At 40.8% G+C, this 23,474-nt stretch overlaps 1 protein-coding gene across 1 annotated transcript in view; it reads right to left on the bottom strand.

The window, feature by feature from the left end:
- Positions 1–2,019: 2,019 nt before the first annotated feature.
- The window catches only part of LOC126259449 (probable cytochrome P450 301a1, mitochondrial), a 182,611-nt gene continuing 161,156 nt past the window's right edge, over positions 2,020–23,474 (bottom strand). The window contains exons 10-12 of the mRNA XM_049956268.1: positions 22,654–22,735; positions 13,782–13,988; positions 2,020–3,052 (exon numbers count right to left, since the gene is read on the bottom strand). Of these exons, the coding sequence (XP_049812225.1) occupies positions 2,942–3,052; positions 13,782–13,988; positions 22,654–22,735 (400 nt within the window). The 3' untranslated portion in view covers positions 2,020–2,941. The remainder of the gene's footprint in view (positions 3,053–13,781; positions 13,989–22,653; positions 22,736–23,474) is intronic.

Below are 23,474 nucleotides of genomic sequence, written 5' to 3'. Positions count from 1 at the left end.
CTAACAGAGATGGAAAGAAAGAAGCGAAACTGGAATGATGTGGAAGCATTTCATTTACTATTGTAGGGAAAAAACAACCATACATGATACACAGGGTGTATCAAAAAGAATCGTCCGATTTGGAACATCTATATTTCTGAAACTAATAAACACATACGACGAAATTTACTTTTTGATGAACAGAAAACTCAAAAAGTTTTTTTTTTCCGTTCCTTTTCATAGGTGTTCAATATGGACCCCTTGAGGTGCACAGCATCCTTGTGAAACTATTGCGGATGCATTCGATGTCTATGCCAGACACTCGAGGATGGCCCGGCGATTTGCCTTTACACAAACAACCTGTTTCTCGGAATTGCTCACGTCGTTGTCTAATGCTCTGTGCTGTAGAAGGGTCCACACCATACGTAGTAAGAAAGTCACGCTGAACAGTTATTAATAGCGCGGACTGTGCAAAACGTAGAACACAAAACGCTTTCAGCTGTCCCGACACCATTTTCGCTAGAACTGAAATGGGTGCACACTGCTGCTGCCTAGCGGGAACCATGTAAAACTCGAGAGTTTGCTCTTTCCAACAGTTCATTGTTCACACACATATCTCAAATAACATAAGAGTTATGATTTTTTTTTAAATCGAAAGATTCTTTTCGACACACCCTGTATTTTGAGGTAAAAACTATGAGGTTCACAAAAGAAAGAACTGCAACTTGTTCTTCATAGTAGTAGAGTATTCAATTTTTTGCAGATTGTAAGGTAGCTTGTTCCAGAGACCGAAAGCAACGTTGGGAGAAGGAGTTTCCTAATACTTTCGTTTTATACATGGTTATATCTATGGTATGTATGTATGTATTGAACTGGGGACCTAGAAACGACAGAGAGGCTTCGTCCTTGCCGTAGCCCTCAGTGGTACACAACAGGCTGCAGCAGTCCACTCACCCGACCGCCACACCACACCGAACCCAGGGTTATTGTGCGGTTCTTCTGCAGCTGGTGGACCCCCCCCCCCCCCCCCCCCCCCCCGAATGTCTCATTCCAGACAAGTGAAACTCCAATGCTTGCGTGGTAGAGTGATTACGGTGGACACTTACGTGGAGACAGTGTTTGCGCAGCAATCGCCGACATAATGTAACTGAGGCGAAGTAAGGGGAACCAGCCCGCATTCGTCGAGGTAGATAGAAAACCGACTTAAAAACCATCCACAGCCTGGCCGGCACACGGGGCCTCGACACAAATGCGCCGGGCGGATTCGTGCCGGTCCCCGGCACGCCTTCCCGCTCGGGAAGCAGTGCATTAGACCGAACGGCTAGCCGGGCGCGCTACAGCTAGGGTACTATATGATCTGTTCATTCCGGCATAGTTCTGTAGTGTGTAACGAAATTTCACACAATCACCGTATGTATATGACACTACCAGTAAGCACATGCTGTTGAGGAAAGACATCTCTAGCATCTTCAGTAATGAGGGTGAGAGGGTGGCATGCGACACAATTGTAATCAGGAACTTACAGTCCGATTTTAACATTTGCAAAGCATTGTGAAAGCTTTCTAGCTGTTCAAATTTGTGTGTATTTTTGATATCAGATCAGGATAAAAACGTTGAACTGGCTGCCAGTGAGTGATTGTGTTGTACATGTGAATGACTTAGTACAGAATGTGTTTGGTTCCATGATTTATGAGGAAACTTACAAATAAATAAGGACTTTGTGGCGTACAGCTGTACATAAAAATGACAATATATAGAGCTATCATGCAATGATTGTCGCTTATTTGGTATGTTAGTTAGACTTGGAACGAAACCATTGTGCACACTGATGACCGTTTAGTGTGGCTAGTTTTTATTATAGTGTTTCTTGTCAAAAGACATTACTCGACACTCCAGGACAGGGGTGTGTTGTGTGGTAAAATTCATAAAATGTGAGTTGACTTTCTTGTGTAATCAACAAACAGCGCTGTCGCAAACAACATAGGAAGATTCCATACCTTCCCATATATAATGTAAGATTGACATAAATATACCAGGTAATTCTGGGTCATTACTAGTATTCTTTATTGTTGGGACTAATTTCGATCACAAAGTCATCTTCAGCTGAGCTTTACAAATGTAGTTATGTGATCAGAACCCTGTACACAACCGTAACATGTAACTGCTTGAATAAACTTTTACATTATAGATATCACTAAACTGCTTATGTAAGCAGACATCAACCAATCCATCTGTCAGTTTCACTGCGACTTTGGCAATTGTAAGAACATATTTGACAGATTTGTTATGTCATGTTGTCTGCAATTGATGATTCTGTGACTCAAGCATATAACAGATATGATTATTTTCCATGTTCACAAAAGTTTTTTTTATGTGTTTGACCCAAAAGTTTCCTCTTCTGCAAACGTTTACTATAATGATATCAGTTGAAATTATTTTCTGAAACATGAGAAATTATTTGCACAATATTCCAGATAGCGTTACCTTGTAGGTTTTGTGCATATACAAAGATCGGCTGAAGGTGATTTTCTACTCTTAACAGTAAAAATATGTCTCAGAAGCACCTTTTTACTTATACATAATGGCATTCTTCAAATATTTTGAATTTGTAAAACACTGGACATTATAGTTATTTCATATGTAACCAAAAGATATATTTTGATTATCATACAGTAATAATACCACTAATTGTTGCTCTTCTTTATTTTCACAAATAAGAAATATAAAAGTATCCAACCTTATATTTGTCAAAATATAAGGTGTAAATATGGTTATATTCATTCAAATAAAAGTAAGATCAGTTTCATTTCCCGACTTTGGGGCTGACATAAAGCTATGGAAAATCGCATATAAACACTGAGAAACGAATACAGTGAATACTGTTGCACAGCGTTAATGGCAGTCACTACAGGTGTGTGGTTCAGCTGCACAGCAACAGCTCGGTGTGGGTGTGGCGTCACAGCTACTGCTCCCTTTCAGTGACCTTAAGGGTGAGCGGTGTCACTGGCACATGCAGCACCGTCGTTCTCCAGCGCATCTCGCCATCAAATTCCAGTTTGAAGCGGCGCACAACCTGGAAACAGATGCGAGCAAAACAATTGTAACCCCCTAAACCTTGCAATTCCTGATGACCTCATAACACCAAGTATTAAACTTTTAATTGGTGCACAGTTTTCGCGCCCAGCATCTATGTAGTCGAGTCTTATTCATCTCTATATTTGAAAAAAAAAATATCGGAAAGTCAAGGGAAAAATTAGCAGAACCGTACGTCAAAAGTTGATTACAAATTTGTAGAAAAAGGTCACTGTCAGGTTTGACTGTTTAGCGTACGTGTTTAAGAATTCCAGCAGGAAGTGTAGAGGTAGCAGGGAAACAATTAGGGATACTTGAACAAACGGCAAAATAAACAGGTTACAAGTCTTCTTTGCCAAACCAGGGGCGACGACAAACAAGACTACACCACCATAATTAACCACAAAGTACGCAAATATAAGGAGAACAGAAAAATTAGGTATTCTGGAGAAATGCAAATCATTAATAGGGGTGAGAAAGTTATCAGAGTAAGATTATGAAGATGTACCTAGTACTTCATTAACAGTAAAGAATAATTCCCTACAATCACAATTCATCATTGTAAGACAGTAATTTGGCCAGAATGCAAACATCCCTCACAGACTATAATTTCAGTATCAGTAAAACAAAATGAAGAAATCAAGAAAGAGGACAGAACGATTGTGAGGAAGACGTTAGGAAATAGAGCAACAGTATAAACATTTAAATCAAGAACTAAGACATACATATGAAAATATGTAGCAAAAAGTTATAGATGAAATTGTAAAATGTAGACTAATGTTGTATGGACACTATTAAAAGATGATTTGTAGAAGACTGACAAGAAAAATCATACACTAGATTAAAAAATTAAAAGGGATACGCAACTGGCCTAGGAAACTGTGTGAATACCTTTGCAGACATTGGAATAATCGGCAAAAAGTGGAATACAGGACAAAACACTCATAAAATGAAGAATTAAGAATACTTCGAAGATAAAATATCCAAGTATACGGAAACGAAATTCAACATGAGCAGAGAAGAAAGAAAAATCTGAGCAGATGAAGGATTAAGGATAAAAATTAAAGCTAACTGAACTACTTTATTCGTGTACTTTGACAACATTCTTTTTAATGCCTAAGTCATTAATTAACATCACTGTTGCATGTCTACTGATCTGTCAAAAACACTAACATAATAAATTAAAAGAACATACAACAGCTGTGTATGAACCATTTAAGATACATCATTTGTGAACAAAGTTAAACTCACACAGTTGAAAGCGCAAACAAGCAGGCATAAAGAAGCGAACAAATACAGACAAATGTAGACAAAAGCAGACAATGCATGTACAACTATAAGTGTCACACAATCCAGACAGGAGTCAATCAAATTAATACTTGTGTTAAGCAACAACAACCCTGATCAGTCATCACTTTTAATGAACCATCGTTTTTCACAATTTTTAATTCTGAATGACTACGACCAAGCATCTAGAACACGTTTCTGATACAACAGAAAATTAAAATATGTTACGTGCACCTACGTCCAGAAATGCTTTATTCCCATAAGGGGAACACATAAGAGTGAATGTACCAACATACCAAATGATACTATTTCTTCTTTGAAATTTTCTTGGAGTTCATCCTCATTCCAGTGTAAAGGTCCCTAAATAACAGATTCCATGATAGATAGATAGAAAGGAGTGGACCTATTTCTGGTCTCCAACTTCTACTGTCATATATCTACTAGGCTTTTACTTGCTGGAGCGTTTCAAACTTGTCAGATATGCATCCCTAGCAGAAATCTACAAAATGTTTTCGTGCCTGCATGGTGGATGGTTGCAAAACCACACACAGCACTCTGGTTATACATCAGTGCGTCAGGAATTCACTGTAAAGATGAGTTGATAAACACATCAGTGCTAACGAATGGCAGTGCTGTCGCAGCAACAGTACTGGTTATTGATCGAGTTTTAATGTCCCTGTTTATATCTATCAATAAAACGAATACCACACTAGACTAATGTGAAACCACTCTAACGAATGGGCAAGTAAAATTCGGCTTTAAAAATAATTTTGTTTGTAACCGGAAATGAACCAAGGCTTTCTATTGACACTGGCCGTCACATGAAATATTTGATGAACATTAATTGTTTAGGTCAACTCCAGCTACACAATGCAAAATCTAAACTGGAAATCTCTGCTGAAACACCAGAGAAAATGCGCCTGACACTCACAGGAGAGATACCCTGTATACTCTCCAGTAGATTTGCACAGTTTTAATCACCGTCTTGATTCTCAAATTCTTGTGATACTTCATTTACTTCTTTACAGAATTAACCTAGAAATTCAAAATAACAAACGTAGCTCCCAGTTTCCTCCGTATCGCCGATATGAAAATGTGACAGGAATTACATGTCATTACATGTCACCAGTCTCTCTGTGCAGGAGTAACTCTGGATGAAATTGATTATGTTACAACGTCTTTCTAATTGTAAATTATTGGTGGTTTCCAAGTTGGCGGTCATTGTTATAGGGGGTTTCCGATTTGAAGGATTCCAGGAGCGAAGGAATAATCCTGGGAGATAGTTGGCGGTTAGGACTAACCAGGTAATGGCAACCTAAAGGGTCTGGAGAGTTACCTCAGAACTCGCTTGTAAGACTGACATAGCTTTTTGCAGGAACAGCCTGATCGAGTTTCTAAATAGGTCCCAGCAGTTTCACTCAGCCTCACTTTTATTGGTGTCCTGGAGCAGTCAACAAGTAGCGTCCTCGAGATCATTGTCCACAACAGAACATTTCTTGGTGGATGCCATGTTGCCGAACGTTTGGCCCTAAGGATGCACAGCGTTATAGTTACGAGAACCTTTCAAAATCGAGTGTGACGCTTACCATTTGTGAGACATAAACGAAGTACATGAGTCACACTATCGAGACACAACCACCAATCGCCGTTGTATAACACTGTCTACAGGCTAGATAACACGACATCACGCTCCACTTTGCTTCCCATTTCTGGTATTTCTCTCTCTCTCTCTCTCTCTCTCTCGTCTCGACCCTATAGCAACTTCCTTTTGTAGCTTTTCTTTTTAATTTATGCTTCATCCCATACTGAACATTAGTTCAAACTTTTCTGTCAATTCTAGGCTGAATATTCTTTTCTCTGCCTGTCTGTACACTTTCAATGCAGATTAAATTTCAGTTAATCAGTCAAATTTGGGCTCCACCCATTGTTATGACTGTGAAACCAGACAACTCCAAATATTGCTCAAACAGCTAAATTTTAAGGGCGAAACTATCAATTCACAATGCAGTTTGAAAGGGGGGGGGGGGGGGGGGGTAACACCAGAAATTATGTAGACCTAACCACAGGTATCAGTGAGCACATCCATACTTTCAAAACTTATAGAAAGCCTATGACCACTGACATTCTCAACATCCAGCGACCCAGAAATATGATGTCTCTCATTCAATGATACAACGTCTAATTTCCACCCTCAAGAGGGATGACAACTTCCAAACTGAATTAAATACAATCAAGCAAATAGCATCAAACAATATCTACACTCCTGCCTTTCTGGACTCCATAATGTACAAAAAAAAACATGTCTGCCCTCTTCCTTATCTGTACTGGGCCCACCACCTCAAGACCTTAATAAATGGTGCACGTTTCTATATTTAGAAAAACTCTCTTTGAATGTAGCCAGAAAGCTTAAATCCACGAATTATAAAACACCGTTTTGTTTGCACAGCACTATCGGACACTTCTTGTCCAATCACAAAAACTTAATTCAGCTTTGGAAAAGAGTAGCAAATACAAAATCTCTTCTAATTGTGGCAAAATCTATAAAGGCTACTTTGACGGGACAGAAACTACCCACCAGAAGGAAAACCAAAAAGTTTGGAGACTTAGAAAAGGAGATACTATTTTTGCAGACAATCTGCTTTAAGAAGGCCACAGTTACAAGGTGCAACATGATGTCTTACATAATATTCACAAAGGAAGGAAGATGACTACTTTGAAATAATGCAAATTACTAACTTGTCTGCAGTTAGCACTGAATGGTTAGATGCCATTCCCTTACTCGCCCTACTGCACATACTGCTAATAACCCCATCGAAACCACTTTATAAATTACCCCTTTCACACACTTTACCTATTATTTATTTCATGTACTGTAGTTTGACTTACACTGTTAAAAATATTTTCTTTGTACAGTCACTGTTGTTTCGTTTATCTGTTAAGCTCACTTGTAATATTGCACCCATTTGTTGTACTGGACCTATCAAGGACAAAATTATCTTGTTCAGTCATTCTCTTGAAACATGTCACCAACTTCTACTGCATGTTGTTGTTGTGGTCTTCAGTCCTGAGACTGGTTTGATGCAGCTCTCCATGCTACCCTATCCCGTGCAAGGCTCTTCATCTCCCAGTACCTACTCCAACCTACATCCTTCTGAATCTGCTTAGTGTATTCATCTCTTGGTCTCCCTCTACGATTTTTACCCTCCTCACTGCCCTCCAATGCTACATTTGTGATCCCTTGATGCCTCAGAACATGTCCTACCAACCGGTCCCTTCTTCTTGTCAAGTTGTGCCACAAATTCCTCTTCTCCCCAACTCTGTTCAATACCTCCTCATTAGTTATGTGATCTACACATCTAATCTTCAGCATTCGTCTGTAGCACCACATTTCGAAAGCTTCTATTCTCTTCTTGTCCAAACTATTTATCGTCCATGTTTCACTTCCATACATGGCTACACTCCATACAAATACTTTCAGAAACGACTTCCTGACACTTAAATCTATACTCTATGTTAACAAATTTCTCCTCTTCAGAAACGTTTTCCTTGCCATCGCCAGTCTACATTTTATATCTTCTCTACTTCGACCATCATCAGTTATTTTGCTCCCCAAATAGCAAAACTCCTTTACTACTTTAAGTGTCTCATTTCCTAATCTAATTCCCTCAGCATCACCCGGTTTAATTCGACTACATTCCATTATCCTCGTTTTGCTTTTGTTGGTGGTCATCTTATATCTTCCTTTCAAGACACTGTCCATTCCATTCAACTGCCCTTCCAAGTCCTTTGCTGTCTCTGACAGAATTACAATGTCATCGGCGAACCTCCCAGTTTTTACCTCTTCTCCTTGGCTTTTAATACCTACTCCGAACTTTTCTTTTGTTTCCTTTATTGCTTGCTCAATATACAGATTGAATAACATCGGGGATAGGCTACAACCCTGTCTCACTCCCTTCCCAACCACTACTTCCCTTTCATACCCCTCGACTCTTATAACTGCCATCTGCTTTCTGTACAAATTGTAAATAGCCTTTCGCTCCCTGCATTTTACCCCTCCAGCTTCAGAATTTGAAAGAGAGTATTCCAATCAACATTGTCAAAAGCCTTCTCTAAGTCTACAAATGCTAGAAACGTAGGTTTGCCTTTCCTTAATCTTTCTTCTAAGATAAGTCGTAAGGTCAGTATTGCCTCACCTGTTCCAATATTTCTACGGAATCCAAACTGATCTTCCCCTATGTCGGCTTCTACCAGTTTCTCTATTCGTCTGTAAAGAATTCGTGTTAGTATTTTGCAGCTGTGACTTATTAAACTGATAATTCGGTAATTTTCACATCTGTCAACACCTGCTTTCTTTGGGATTGGAATTATTATATTCTTCTTGAAGTCTGAGGGTAGTTAGCCTGTCTCATACATCTTCCTCACCAGATGGTAGAGTTTTGTCAGGACTGGCTCTCCCAAGGCCGTCAGTAGTTCTAATCGAATGTTGTCTATTCCCGGGGCCTTGTTTCGGCTCAGGTCTTTCAGTGCTCTGTCAAACTCTTCACGCAGTATCGTATCTCCCATTTCATCTTCATCTTCATTCTCTTCCATTTCTATAATATTGTCCTCAAGTACATCGCCCTTGTATAGACCCTCTATATACTCCTTCAATGTTTCTGCTTTCCCTTCTTTGGTTAGAACTGGGTTGCCATCTGAGCTCTTGATATTCATACAAGTGGTTCTCTTTTCTCCAAATGTCTCTTTAATTTTCCTGTAGGCAGTATCTATCTTACCCCTAGTGAGATAAGCCTCTACATCCTTACATTTGTCCTCTAGCCATCCCTGCTTAGCCATTTTGCACTTCCTGTCGATCTCATTTTTGAGACGTTTGTATTCCTTTTTGCCTGCTTCATTTACTGCATTTTTATATTTTCTCCTTTCATCAATTAAATTCAATATATCTTCTGTTACACAAGGATTTCTACTAGCCCTCGTCTTTTTACCTACTTGATCCTCTGCTGCCTTCACTACTTCATCCCTCAGAGCTACCCATTCTTCTTCTACCGTACTTCTTTCAAACACTGCTGTCAATTGTTCCCTTATGCTCTCCCTGAAACTCTGTACAACCTCTGGTTTAGTCATTTTATCCAGGTCCCATCTCCTTAAATTCCCACCTTTTTGCAGTTTCTTCAATTTTAATCTGCAGTTCATAACCAATAGATTGTGGTCAGAGTCCACATCTGCCCCTGGAAATGTCTTACAATTTAAAACCTGGTTCCTAAATCTCTGTCTTACCATTATATAATCTATCTGATACCTTTTAGTATCTCCGTGATTCTTCCATGTATACAACCTTATTTTATGATTCTTGAACCAAGTGTTAGCTATGATTAAGTTATGCTCTGTGCAAAATTCTACCAGACGGCTTCCTCTTTCATTTCTTCCCCCCAATCCATATTCACCTGCTATGTTTCCTTCTCTCCCTTTTCCTTCACTCGAATTCCAGTTACCCATGACTATTAAATTTTCGTCTCCCTTCACTATCTGAAAAATTTCTTTTATCTCATCATACATTTCATCAATTTCTTCGTCATCTGCAGAGCTAGTTGGCATATAAACTTGTACTACTGTAATAGGCGTGGGCTTCGTGTCTATCTTGGCCACAATAATTCGTTCACTATGCTGTTTGTACTAGCTTTTTTATTCATTATTAAACCTACTCCTGCATTACCTCTATTTGATTTTGTATTTATAACCCTGTATTCACCTGACCGAAAGTCTTGTTCCTCCTGCCACCGAACTTCACTAAGTCCCACTATATCTAACTTTAACCTATCCATTTCTCTTTTTTAATTTTCTAACCTACCTGCCTGATTAAGGGATCTGACATTCCACGCTCCGATCCGTAGAATGCCAGTTTTCTTTCTCCTGGTAACAACGTCCTCTTTAGTAGTCCCCGCCCGGATATCCGAATGGGGGACTACTTTACCTCCGGAATATTTTACCCAAGAGGACGCCATCATCATTTAACCATACAGTAAAGCTGCATGCCTTCGGGAAAATACGGCTGTAGTTTCCCCTTGCTTTCAGCCGTTCGCAGTATCAGCACAGCAAGGCCGTTTTGGTTATTGTTACAAGGTTAGATCAGTCAATCATCCAGACTGTTGCCCCTGCAACTACTGAAAAGGCTGCTGCCCCTCTTCAGGAACCACACGTTTGTCTGGCCTCTCAACAGATACCCCTCTGTTGTGGTTGCACCTACGGTACGGCCATCTGTATCGCTGAGGCACGCAAGCCTCCCCACCAACGGCAAGGTTCATGGGGGGCTTCTACTGCATATTGTTCACTTATTTTCTCTCTCAAACGAAAAGTTCATAGCCACACATATTTATCTTTTTACATGACGATTTTTAAGATCTCACAGTAGTTGCAGAATTTATGGCGTCACAACAAGGCAAAAGATCCGCAAGGAATTCCTGTACCAAAAAATCAGTACACATGATTTTCCAGGCTGAAACTGTTTGCTTGAACTTGACCCTCTTGGGTGAAGTTTAATGCTGCCATTCGATGTATTACTGCTGTGCTTCAGACGTAATGTAAACCACCCCTCTTTTCTCACATGTGACAATTTGGCTTAAAAACTCGTCATGTTCGTAATCGTATCATTCTAAGAAAGTCAAAGAACTTGCTAAACATTTGCTCTTGTGGCTCTCAGTCAGCTTATTCGGTACCCAGCATGAGCATAACTTCCGATAACTTAAACGTTTTGTAACAATTGCACAAAGTACACTTCTTGACATTTAAGGAAAAACTTCATAAAACGTCATAATCATAATCATAACCTCTCTCACATTTTCATCAACTTTCTGCAGTAAGTAATGTCTGATGGCCGCCTACTTTGTTCCTCATCATGCACATTCGTAAGGCCGTCTTTAAAAGATCTCACCTATTTACTTATCATTCCATTCCTCACAATGATTCCTCCATAGAGTTCACTGAAGTGAAGGTGGATTTCAGCCTCTTTCACGCCTATAGCTCTAGGAAAACGAATCACAGCGCGTATTTCACATTAAGTTGGATTCTCAATCGGATTAAACACTTCAAATACTCACAGATATACGCAAACACACCGAATGGCTGTGTAATGGCGTCTGTAGCTTGACAGCCGTGAGCGGTACATGCGCCATACGCCGACGGCGGCGCTGCAGCGGCGAAATTTCAAAACGATACTTACTTTAAAAATGATAAATTAGTGTTCTTTCCCTTCTACGAAAGTGCATAATATAGAATCTTACGCTGTTAACAAGACGAACCCTTGAACCACAGAGAAACGCATGATAAAGAATAATTCGGATCGCGTAGAGAAGCCATACTAAGTACTATATATGGCGTCTGTTCTTTCGGACATTTTGATCCAGCAGCCACTATGAGTAAAGACACAAATTCCTTTGTGTCTTACTTTATAACTGTAATAGACAGCCGGTTGGACCCCATGGAACATATCCAAGGAAAAAGAAAGAAGGAGACGCAAAGTTTACACTGCTAAAATCCAATCCTCAACAGTAAATCTTTGATTCAACAAACCAGACTTCGAAATTATGAAGAAATAGACTTCCCTTCAATGTCACATGGTTAATCCTCGTTGTAAACAACACGTACAGCGAATGTAAACAACCAATACATACCAATGCAGAACTAACTTTTGTAATGGATACTTAGCGCAACTCGATGGGCAGGAGCTGCGGGCATATACGCCAGATTAGAAGCATCCTATACTGTAAATTAACAAATGGCATGTGAGAAACTATTCAGAACAAGCATCCGGCACATCTGTTGAGCTGAACCGATATCTACTGAGAAAAATTTGGAAGTTGTTCAGCAGGAACTGGTGATATCCAGTGGCTCGTTGCAAAGTAATTACACTTTATTTGATTTATAACCCCCCCCCCCCCCCCCGTTTATCTGTGAATTTGTGAAAATATCTGCACACCAGTGCAAATTTCGACGAATTACGCCAGGCCACTAAATCAGCCGTGGATGACCATTGTATAAAGACTGTCCATACTGTGGACTATGAAAAAACAAAAATTCTGTGTCAGTCCTCCTACTTCTGGGACTGCGTTACTAAAGAGGCCAACGAAATCCGACTACAGGACGATCTAATTAATAAAGACAGCGGCCTTCAACTTAGTCAGGCTTGGAACCCTGCACTCAACCTGGAGAGAAAGATGCGGTCCCAGAGATCGAGGACCGCCCCCGACGGCGGCAGCAGGGAGACTGCAGACCCCAGTTCAGACGCGGGTGCCGCTTCCTCCACCACCTCCGGTAGTCGCCGCGCCGGCCGCACCAAAGACACCAGGAGAGGAACGGTGGAGGGGGTAACGGCTAGTATAAATAGGGTGCCGAGAGGAACAGCACAGCAATCGTCAGGAACCACTTGACGAAGGGAGCGTGTACGTCTGCCGAAATATTGTGGAGAAATTACGACGCTACCCGGTCGGATACCCGAGAACTGTTCAAACTCGTATATAGTTTTACCGTATGCAATGGAAGAGGGGCACAACAGCATTATTCTGAGTCGTTTCCACAGCAATGGCAAACAGATGAAAGTGTATGTACTTTCTCCGAAGGTTGTTGAATTTCTCTGTATTTTATGTAGCACATTTTGTTGATTGCATATTACTGGCATTTACAGCGTTGCGAAGCCACGCTCATGGGTTCACCCTGTATATCACTTAGTGCGAGGCCCTAGAAGCATAACTGAAAGACCACAGCGGAATTTCAGGACTGATGGAGAGGTACCACTGGTTACACCACGAGCTAGAACTGTTGCAATGGTGTTGGAGGAATTGTTGGGACGAGTGAAAGGTGGCGTGAACAGAGAGGATGGTTCAAATGGCTCTAAGCACTATGGGACTTAGCATCTGAGATCATTAGTCTCATAGACTTAGAACTACTTAAACGTAACTAACCTAAGGACATCACACACTTCCATGCCCGAGGCAGCATTCGAGTCTGCGACCGTAGCAGCACCGCGGTTCCGGACTGAAGTGCCTAGAACCGCTCGGCCGCAGTGGCCGTCAACAGAGAGGAAAACAGTCTCGTCAGCGTACAAAGAAGGGAAGTTTTAGAAATGTCAGAGGACACAAAGCATTTGTCAATGGACATATCCTTAGACTAAGTCTGTAGTTAGTTGAACAATGTGGAAGTGGGTATTGTTTATGGTTACATGTACGAAAGGTAACTTAAAAAGGATGAAGTTTGGTGGATGTACTTGAGTCCAAGCGCATATCAAAAGATCTCAGAGAAAAGGCCAGAATGCCCATAGGTGTTCTCGACACCTAGACATGGAAAGAGGGCAGGAGTTAGTAGCAGGGTGGGCCAAATGAAGGAAATTGACCTGCTTGACCAGCTGAAGGTAAAAGCGACGCCAAGCTCTTCAAGGGCGAGCACAGACTACCTACCCTGGCCAGTAAGGTGTAGATCTCGAGCTCGGCAAACCTGCGACCGATGCACATCCTGGGGCCGAAGCCGAACGGCATGAAGGCGAATGGGTGCGCCGTCTGAGCAGAGTCGTCGTCCTTGAGCCACCGCTCGGGAATGAACTCGGAGGGCCGCGAGAAGTGCTCGTCCGAGTTGGTAAGCACCATGTTGGCCAGCATGATGTTAACCTGTCCACAAAGATATCAAACTGTCCACACTGTGTCCATGTGCGTTCAGTAAGTTTACAGACAAAAAATTACTCAGCCACTTAAAACAGCACGCTGGTCGCTTTTGAGCGCTGTAGGCTGTGTGGAACTTGTACCAGACAGTCGTGGGACTGCCGAAAAGTGACGTAATTCTTGGTAGTGAAGTGGTGTGCATGTTCCAGTCGGTTGTAGGGAGACATGACGAAATAACAAAAAGGGTCTATCGTGTTTGGACATGCTATGACCAAACTGGGAACAAAGTTGACAGATTTGCTGGTGTATCAGTGTGGAGTGTCCAACGTGTCTCGTAGGAGAGATGTAGCACTCGCAGCCGTCGAAGGCGGTGTAAGAACTGTGGTTGCACAAATATAGTAACCGACAGGCTCCAGGAATAAAGAGTAACGCCTTGTCAATGGTAACGGGTTTCAAAGCCAACAGGAATTACAGTTTTCAGTGAATGCAGGTTCATTTAAAACAGTTTCTGAGTGATCATTGCGAAGTGGACTGTGTGCAAGGGACATCTGGAGTCTGATATCTCGAAATGGCGTTTTCTCACAGCGGCACGTATGTCTTCAAGGTGTCACACAACACAAACCAGACATTATATGACTGGACACGTGTACGTGGTCCAACGAATCACGGTTTTGCATCTTTTCATATAACGGAAGGCATCTAATGCACCGACAGCCCAATTCAGTGTTTACTTCACAACGTGTGGACGTTGTTGTCTAGGCCAGACATGGTTCTGTGACGTTTTGGCTGTTTCTTTCGTATCAACACTTGGGGCAACTTACTCAGATTACTATGAACATGAACCAGGATGTTTATTTCAATTTCCTTGGCGATCAAATATTGCCCCTGCCTCTATATTTTCATGACGAATATGCTGTGGACACTCTCTTCTTGTAAGAAGGAAACAGCCGAGTTCACATCGCTGCACCCATATATTCCTGTTTTGATGAACATACAGGTACCACGTCATTTTCTCTAATCTCGACTGGCCTACTAAATCATCTTATCTTAATCCCCTAGAAAATATCTGGGAGAGTGATTGTAACAACCAACATTCCTGCAGTCTCGTATTTTTACTGGATCAAATCAATATGTCACTTCCAACGGATGTATCATACGTCAAAAAACTTTTGATTCTCTGCCTTGCCGAAGTGAAGCAATTAGTTAGATCAGAGGTGGTGTTACTAGATACTATCGAAGTGTCTCCTGAAGACCGATTGATTTTTTTGCACGGTGTGATTTTGTACTGAAGCTATCTATTTGGACCATAGATTAGCTTGATCAAAACGACTATGCCAGCTCCCACCAGGAACCACGAATCAAACAGAATTGTGTGTGACTGGGTTGTGTGGTGGAACAAGTGGACTACAGTACTAACGTTCTATCTCCTGCAGCTCGTCCTCATCAAGAGGCGTGGAACAAGCATACAGCAGTACCGCCGCAGGACATGAACAAGGAAAACTATTAACTGTAACAATGTACTTTCTAAATATTAAATGTGCAAAAAACTTTATTCACGTTTCAGCACTGATGTTGTAATACGACCTGCACCTGGTCATAAAGGGATTAATTTTTATGTAAAAGACAGTCAAAGCGCAACAGTATACTTCAATGTTTTCAACATTTCACATTATTGAGATTTTGGTAATATAACTGAAATATAATGTCACTGTAAAATTATTAAACATTTATTTTTAATTGTGATATTTCATGGTAAATACTGTTATGCCTAGAGCTGAATCCATTCCTTCCTATCTTGTGTTGATAGAAACGGCATTGTACTGGTGTTGCTCTCTTTGTTCATAAGTGAGAACAGTTGATCTTGAATTATAGGTATAAAAGGCTCATTAAAACAGGGTGTTTTATTCTGGGTATTCAAATGTAAAGCAACTGCAGAAATGCACATTAATGTCAGGTGACATCACAAACTATTGCTGTATAAACTTCGAAGTTGATAGTAAGGCCTAGCGCCTTTCAGTAGGAAAGCAAAGTACTTTCTGGATACACACTGCGCAACTAGCACCCAAGAGGATCCACTTCCTAAGCCACGCCCACATTCACCTCCCGTTACCCTTCTCCCTGCCTTCCCATAACCTCTCCTGTAATCACAGCCCAGAAACAGCCAGTCTCTATGCATCCCAGCTTGGCACCATTTTTTTCTACTCCTTCTTAAGCTACATCCCTCGGCCAGACAGAGAGCTTCTAAATCAATACACATATCTAGATCACATCTCAATATTTTACCATGCAATCAAATTTTTCAACTCCACTTGGTCAAACAGAGAGAGACCTTCGAAGCACACACGCAACGAAACACATATTCAGATGTCCCACTCACAGCAAAGTATTGCACCAACCATTAAAATGGAACAGCCATTCAGAAAGCTCCCTATGTATGGATGATATCATTTTCATCCAGTGGCAATGTCAACTGCATTGTGTCCGCATCTGAAATTGTAGCAGCTGAATGTGTGGTGATATATATACAGGGTGGTCCATTGATAGCGACCGGGCCAAATATCTCATGAAATAAGCATCAAACGAAAAAACTACAAAGAATGAAACTCGTCTAGCTTGAAGTGGGAAACCAGATGGCGCTATGGTTGGCCCGCTAGATGGCGCTGCCATAGGTCAAACGGATATCAACTGCGTTTTTTTTTTTTTTTTAGTAGGAACCCCAATTTTTTATTACCTATTCATAGTACGTAAAGAGACATGAATGTTTTAGTTGGACCACTTTTCCGCTTTGTGATAGATGGCGCTGTAATAGTCACAAACGTATAGGTACGTGGTATCACGTAACATTCCACCAGTGCGGACGGTATTTGCTTCGTGATACATTACCCGTGTTAAAATGGACCGTTTACCAATTGCGGAAAAGGTCAATATTTTGTTGATGTGTGGCTATTGTGATCAAAATGCCCAACGGGCGTGTGCTATGTATGCTGCTCGGTATCTTGTATGGCATCATCCAAGTGTCCGGACCGTTCGCCGGATAGTTACGTTATTTAAGGAAACAGAAAGTGTTCGACCTGCAACAATTCATGATGCCCAAGTAGGTGTATTAGCTGCTATCGCGGCTAATCTGCACATCAGTAGCAGACAAATTGCGAGAGAATCGGGAATCTCAAAGACGTCGGTGTTGAGAATGCTACGTCAACATCGATTGCACACGTACTATTTTTCTATGACCCAGGAATTGCATGGCGACGACTTTGACGACGTGTACCGTTCTGCCACTGGGCACAAGAGAAATTACGGGACGATGACAGATTTTTTGCACGCGTTCTATTTAGCGACGAAGCGTCATTTACCAACAGCGGAAACGTAAACCGGCATAATATGCACTACTGGGCAACGGAAAATCCACGATGGCTGCGACAAGTGGAACATCAGCGACTTTGGCGGGTTAATGTATGGTGCGGCATTATGGGAGGAAGGATAATTTGCCCCCATTTTATCAATGGCAATCTAAATGGTGCAATATATGCTGATTTCCTACGTAATGTTCTACCGATGTTACTACAAGATGTTTCACTGCATGACAGAATGGCAATGTACTTCCAACGTGATGGATGTCCGGCACATAGCTGGCGTGCGGTTGAAGCGGTATTAATTAGCATATTTCATGACAAGTGGATTGGTCATCGAAGCACCATACCATCGCCCGCACGTTCACCGGATCTGACGTCTCCGGATATCTTTCTGTGGGGAAAGTTGAAGGATATTTGCTATCGTGATCCACCGACAACGCCTGACAACATGCGTCAGCGCATTGTCAATACATGTGCGAACATTATGGAAGGCGAACTGCTCGCTGTTGAGAGGAATGTCGTTACACGTATGGCCAAATGCATTGAGGTTGACGGACATCATTTTGAGCATTTATTGCATTAATGTGGTATTTACAGGTAATCACGCTGTAACAGCATGCGTTCTCAGAAATGATAAGTTCACAAAGGTACATGTATCACATTGGAACAACCGAAATAAAATGTTCAAACGTACCTACGTCCTGTATTTTAATTTAAAAAACCTACCTGTTACCAACTGTTCGTATAAAATTGTGAGCCATGTGTTTGTGACTATTACAGCGCCATCTATCACAAAGTCAAAAAAGTGGTCTAACGAAAACATTCATATTTCTTTACGTACTACACGAATATGTAATAAAAAAATAGGGGATCCTATTTTTAAAAAACGCAGTTAATATCCGTTTGACTTATGGCAGCGCCATCTAGCGGGCCAACCATAGCGTCATCTGGTTTCCCCCTTGAAGTTAGACAAGTTTCGTTTTTTGTAGTTTTTTAGTTTGACGCTTATTTCGTGAGATATTTGGCCTGGTCACAATCAATGGACCATCCTGTATATATAACTCATCTTGTTGTCTGTTCTTCCCACTTGTCAAGGAGCAATGTTCAGTCCCACGGTTCTGCAATGTACAGTGAACCTGAAATTGAAGGTTTCCACATCTAAATTATATTATACATCAAAATACATGTCGCTAAAATTATATATATATATATATATATACTCTGTCAAGTAGTACCACCTTGCCTGCTTAGTATGTTATTTTAACGACATGTATTTTGATAAGGGAAATGGATAGGTTAAAGTTAGATATAGTGGGAATTAGTGAAGTTCGGTGGCAGGAGGAATAAGACTTTTGGTCAGGTGAACACAGAGTTACAAATAAAAAATCAAATAGAGGAAATTCTGGAGTAAGTTCAATAATGAATAAAAAAAATAGGAGTGCGGGTAAGCTACTACAAACAGCATAGTGAACACATTATTGTGGCCAAGATAGATACGAAGCCCATGCCTACTACAGTAGTACAAGTTTATATGCCATCGAGCTCTACAGATGATGAATAAATTGATGATATGTATGATGAGATAAAAGAAATTGTTCAGGTAATGAAGGGAGACGAAAATTTAATAGTCATTGATGACTGGAATTCGATAGTAGGAAAAGAATAGAAGGAAACATAGTAGGTGAATATGGATTGGGGGGAAGAAATGAAAGAGGAAGCCGCCTGGTAGATTTTGCACAGAGCATAACTTAATCATAGCTAACACTTGGTTCAAGAACCATAAAGGAGGTTGTATACATGGAAAAAACCTGGAGATACTAAAATGTATCAGATAGATTATTAATGGTAAGACAGAGATTTAGAACCAGGTTTTACATTGTAAGACATTTCCAGGGGCAGATGTGGACTCTGACCACAATCTATTGGTTATGAACTGTAGATTAAAATTGAAGAAATTGCAAAAAGGTGGGAATTTAAGGAGATGGGACCTGGATAAACTGACTGAACCAGAAGTTGTACAGAGTTTCAGGGAGAGCATAAGGGAACAAATGACAGCAGTGGGGGAAAGAAGTACAGTAGAAGAAGAATGGGTAGCTCTGAGGGATGAAGTAGTGAAGGCAGCAGAGGATCAAGTAGGTATAAAGACGAAGGCTAGAAGAAATCCTTGGGTAACAGAAGATATATTGAATTTAATTGATGAAAGGAGAAAATATAAAAATGCAGTTAATGAGGCAGGCAAAAAGGAATACAAACGTCTCAATAATGAGATCGACAGGAAATGCAAAATGGCTAAGAAGGGATGGCTAGAGGACAAATGTAAGGATGTAGTGGCCTATCTAACTAGGGGTAAGGTAGATACTGACTACAGGAAAATTAGAGAGACCTTTGGAGAAAAGAGAACCACTTGCATGGATATCAAGAGCTCAGATGGAAACCCAGTTCTAAGGAAAGAAGGGAAAACAGAATGATGGAAGGAGTATATACAGGGTCTATACAAGGGCGTTGTATTTGAGGACAATATTATGGAAATGGAAGAGGATATAGATGAAGATGAAATGGAAGATACGATAGTGTGTGAAGAGTTTGACAGAGCACTGTAAGACCTGAGTCGAAACAAGGCCCCAGGTGTAGACAACATTCCATTAGAACTATTGACAGCCTTGGGAGAGCCAGTCCTGACAAAACTCTACCATCTGGTGAGCAAGATGTATGAGACAGGTGAAATACCTTCAGACTTCAAGAAGAATATAATAATTCCAATCCCAAAGAAAGAAGGTGTCGATAGATGTGAAAATTACCGAACTATCAATTTAATAAGTCACAGCTGCAAAATACTAACACGAATTCTTTACAGACGAATGGAAAAACTGGTAGGAGCCAACCTCAAAGAATATCAGTTTGGATTCCGTAGAAATATTGGAACACGTGAGGCACTACTGACCCTACGACTTATCTTAGAAGAAAGATTAAGGAAAGGCAAACCTACGTTTCTAGCATTTGTAGACTTAGAGAGAGCTTTTGACAATGTTTACTGGAATACTCTCTTTCAAATTCTGAAGGTGGCAGTGGTAAAATACAGGGAGCCAAAGGCTATTTACAATTTGTACAGAAACCATATGGCAGTTGTAAGAGTCGAGGGGCATGACAGGGAAGCAGTGGTTGGGAAGGGAATGAGACAGTGTTGTAACCTCTCCCCAATGTTATTCAGTCTGTGTATTGAGCAAGCAGTAAAGGAAACAAAAGAAACGTTCGGGGTAGGTATTAAAATCCATGGAGAAGAAATAAAAACTTTGAGGTTCCCCGAAAACATTGTAATTCTGTCAGAGACAGCAAAGGACTTGGAAGAGCAGTTGAACGGAATGGACAGAGTCTTGAAAGTAGGATATAAGACGAACATCAACAAAAGCAAAACAAGGATAATGGAATGTAGTCGAATTAAATCGGATGATGCTGAGGGAATTAGATTAGGAAATGAGACACTTAAAGTAGTAAAGGAGTTTTGCTATTTGGGGAGCGAAATAACTGATGATGGTCGAATTAGAGAGGATATAAAATGTAGACTGGCAATGGCAAGGAAAGCGTTTCTGAAGAAGAGAAATTTGTTAACATCGAGTATAGATTTAAGTGTCAGGAAGTCGTTTCTGAAAGTATTTGTATGGAGTGTAGCCATGTATGGAAGTGAAACATGGACAATAAATAGTTTGGACAAGAAGAGAATAGAAGCTTTCGAAATGTGGTGCTACAGAAGAATGTTGAAGATTAGGTGGGTAGATCACATAACTAATGAGGAGGTATTGAACAGAGTTGGGGAGAAGAGGAGTTTGTGTTGCAAATTGACAAGAAGAAGGGATCGGTTGGTAGGACATGTTCTGAGGCATCAAGGGATCACCAATTTAGTATTGGAGGGCAGCGTGGAGGGTAAAAATCGTGGAGGGAGACCAAGAGATGAATACACTAAGCAGATTCAGAAGGATGTAGGTTGCAGTAGGTACTGGGAGATGAAGAGCCTTGCACGGGATAGAGTAGCATGGAGAGCTGCATCAAACCAGTCTCAGGACTGAAGGCCGCAACCTCAACAATACAATTTAGATGTGGAAATATTTAATTTTGGGTCCGTTGTACTTTGCACCAAGTGTGGTACAAAGACTGAACTTTGCTCCTTGCCAAGTGGAAACAACAAATAACATGATGAGATACATACTGAAGGCTGTTTAGTCTGAATAGCTGGCAAATGCTGGACTGTGAGTGCCTGTTTTGTTTTAATGACTGGTAAAATACTGGGCTATGATTGAGAGATCTAAGTGTGTGTGTGTGTGTGTGTGTGTGTGTGTGTGTGTGTGTGTGTGTGTGTGTGTGTGCCAGACAAGTCAAGACTTGATAAAGCTGTGCTTCTGTTGACAAAGCATGTTACTGCTCTCCTGACCTGTTACATTCACGTTTCGACATCTACTAGCAGACGTTATTGTGGTACATAGTGGTTGGCTGTTTCGTTAGTGTAATTCAGGAAGTTTGGATACTTTTGTACATGATTAAAATGGCATCTCTGTGGCTGCAAACTGACGGGCTGCTTCATTTATTTAGTTCAGGTCGTGAAGGTACTTTTGAGCATGCCCATTATGATGGCTCTGGGGCTACGTATCGAATGAGTGCTTCATTTTAATGATCAGTAAAATGCTTTGTGTGATTGTTTTGTTTCAATGGGAAGTAGAATATTGGTTCTGGGTAGATAGGACTGGGAAAGGGGAAGGGCAGGGGGAAAGGCAGGGGGAGGTGTGTGGCTTAGGAAGGGGCGTATATTAGGAAGAGAGTGTGACGTAGGAAAGGCACATTGCTCCTCTTAGTCGCTAGTCACATGGCTTTGATCTCAAATTCCCATTGCATTCCTCGTCCTTTGGTATTGTGTTAGTCCATGATATTCACTTACAACTAATTGGATTGTCTAGCAACCATTTGTAATTCAACTAATTTGAAACCACACAAAGAGTAGCATTACAGATATTGGGTACAGAGGCACATGTTTCAGTCCTTGTGTTTGGTCATGGCACAATTTAATAACACTTATTCAGTTCCAAAAGAAACACACACACATAATAAACTACACCTATTCCCTACTCTCCAGTAAAGTTTACTTGGAATATTCAGAACCTGGATTCATCGATCATTGGAGGGTAAACACTTTTTTTAGATGTCAAGGTGGCTGGACTTCACATTATGCAGGTACAAAACCCCGAAGTTCTCAAGCATATGGTAACTTTTATTGCAGTTTTCAAGAGATAGTTCTAGTATGAGAGCAACAGTTGGTCGTAGAGTTGTCTACTCACCCCTCGAGGTATACGGTAGTTGCTGAGCACCAGGTTGTCCACTGTGACCTGTCGGCTGCCCCCTATCGCCACAGGATGCAGTCTGCCAACATAACATGCACACCTCACTGTAGAAATGCCAATAAATACGATTCCTTGAAACATGCTGTTAGCAGTGGCGACGATCAGTAACAATTAAAACATAATATTATGGAATTCAATTTTAGGAGACATTAAAGAACTAATGGTAAAAGTTTAGCACTTAGCAAAGAAGACTGTGTACATGAAAGAATCTGGAGACATCAGAAAATTTCATGTAAATTATACAATGGCAAGACAAAGATTTCAAAACCAGGTTTTAAACTTCAGGGACGGAAGTGAACTCTAACAATAATTTATTGGTTATGAGTTGCAGAAAAACTGAAAAGATTGGAAAAAGGAAGGATATTAAGGAGACCGGACATGGATAAAATCAAACAATCAGGAGTGATAGAGAGATTCATATGGAGCATTAAACAGAATGGGCCCTACGATCTATATTTAAATATAGCCCGAATATAGGCAAACATACGTTCATAGTATTTGGAGATTCAGAGAAATATGATGACAAAATTAACTAGAACAGACTCACTGGAATTCTAAAGGTAACAGGGATAATATGTAGACAGCGGGAAGTTATAAGCAACTGTTACAGAAATCAGACAGAGGTTATAGGAGTCGAAGGACATGAGAGGGAAGTTGTGGTTGACAAGGGTTTGAGACAGAGTTGTAGTTTATCTCCGGCTTTTTTCATTCTGTACCATGAGAAAGCGCTAAAGGCATCAAGGAGCAACTTGTATAAG

This window comes from Schistocerca nitens, chromosome 5 (genome assembly GCF_023898315.1).
Source record: "Schistocerca nitens isolate TAMUIC-IGC-003100 chromosome 5, iqSchNite1.1, whole genome shotgun sequence".
NCBI classification, from domain to species: domain Eukaryota; kingdom Metazoa; phylum Arthropoda; class Insecta; order Orthoptera; family Acrididae; genus Schistocerca; species Schistocerca nitens.
The sequence above is the reverse complement of the archived record's forward strand: the minus strand, read 5'-3'. Positions and strand labels throughout refer to the sequence as shown.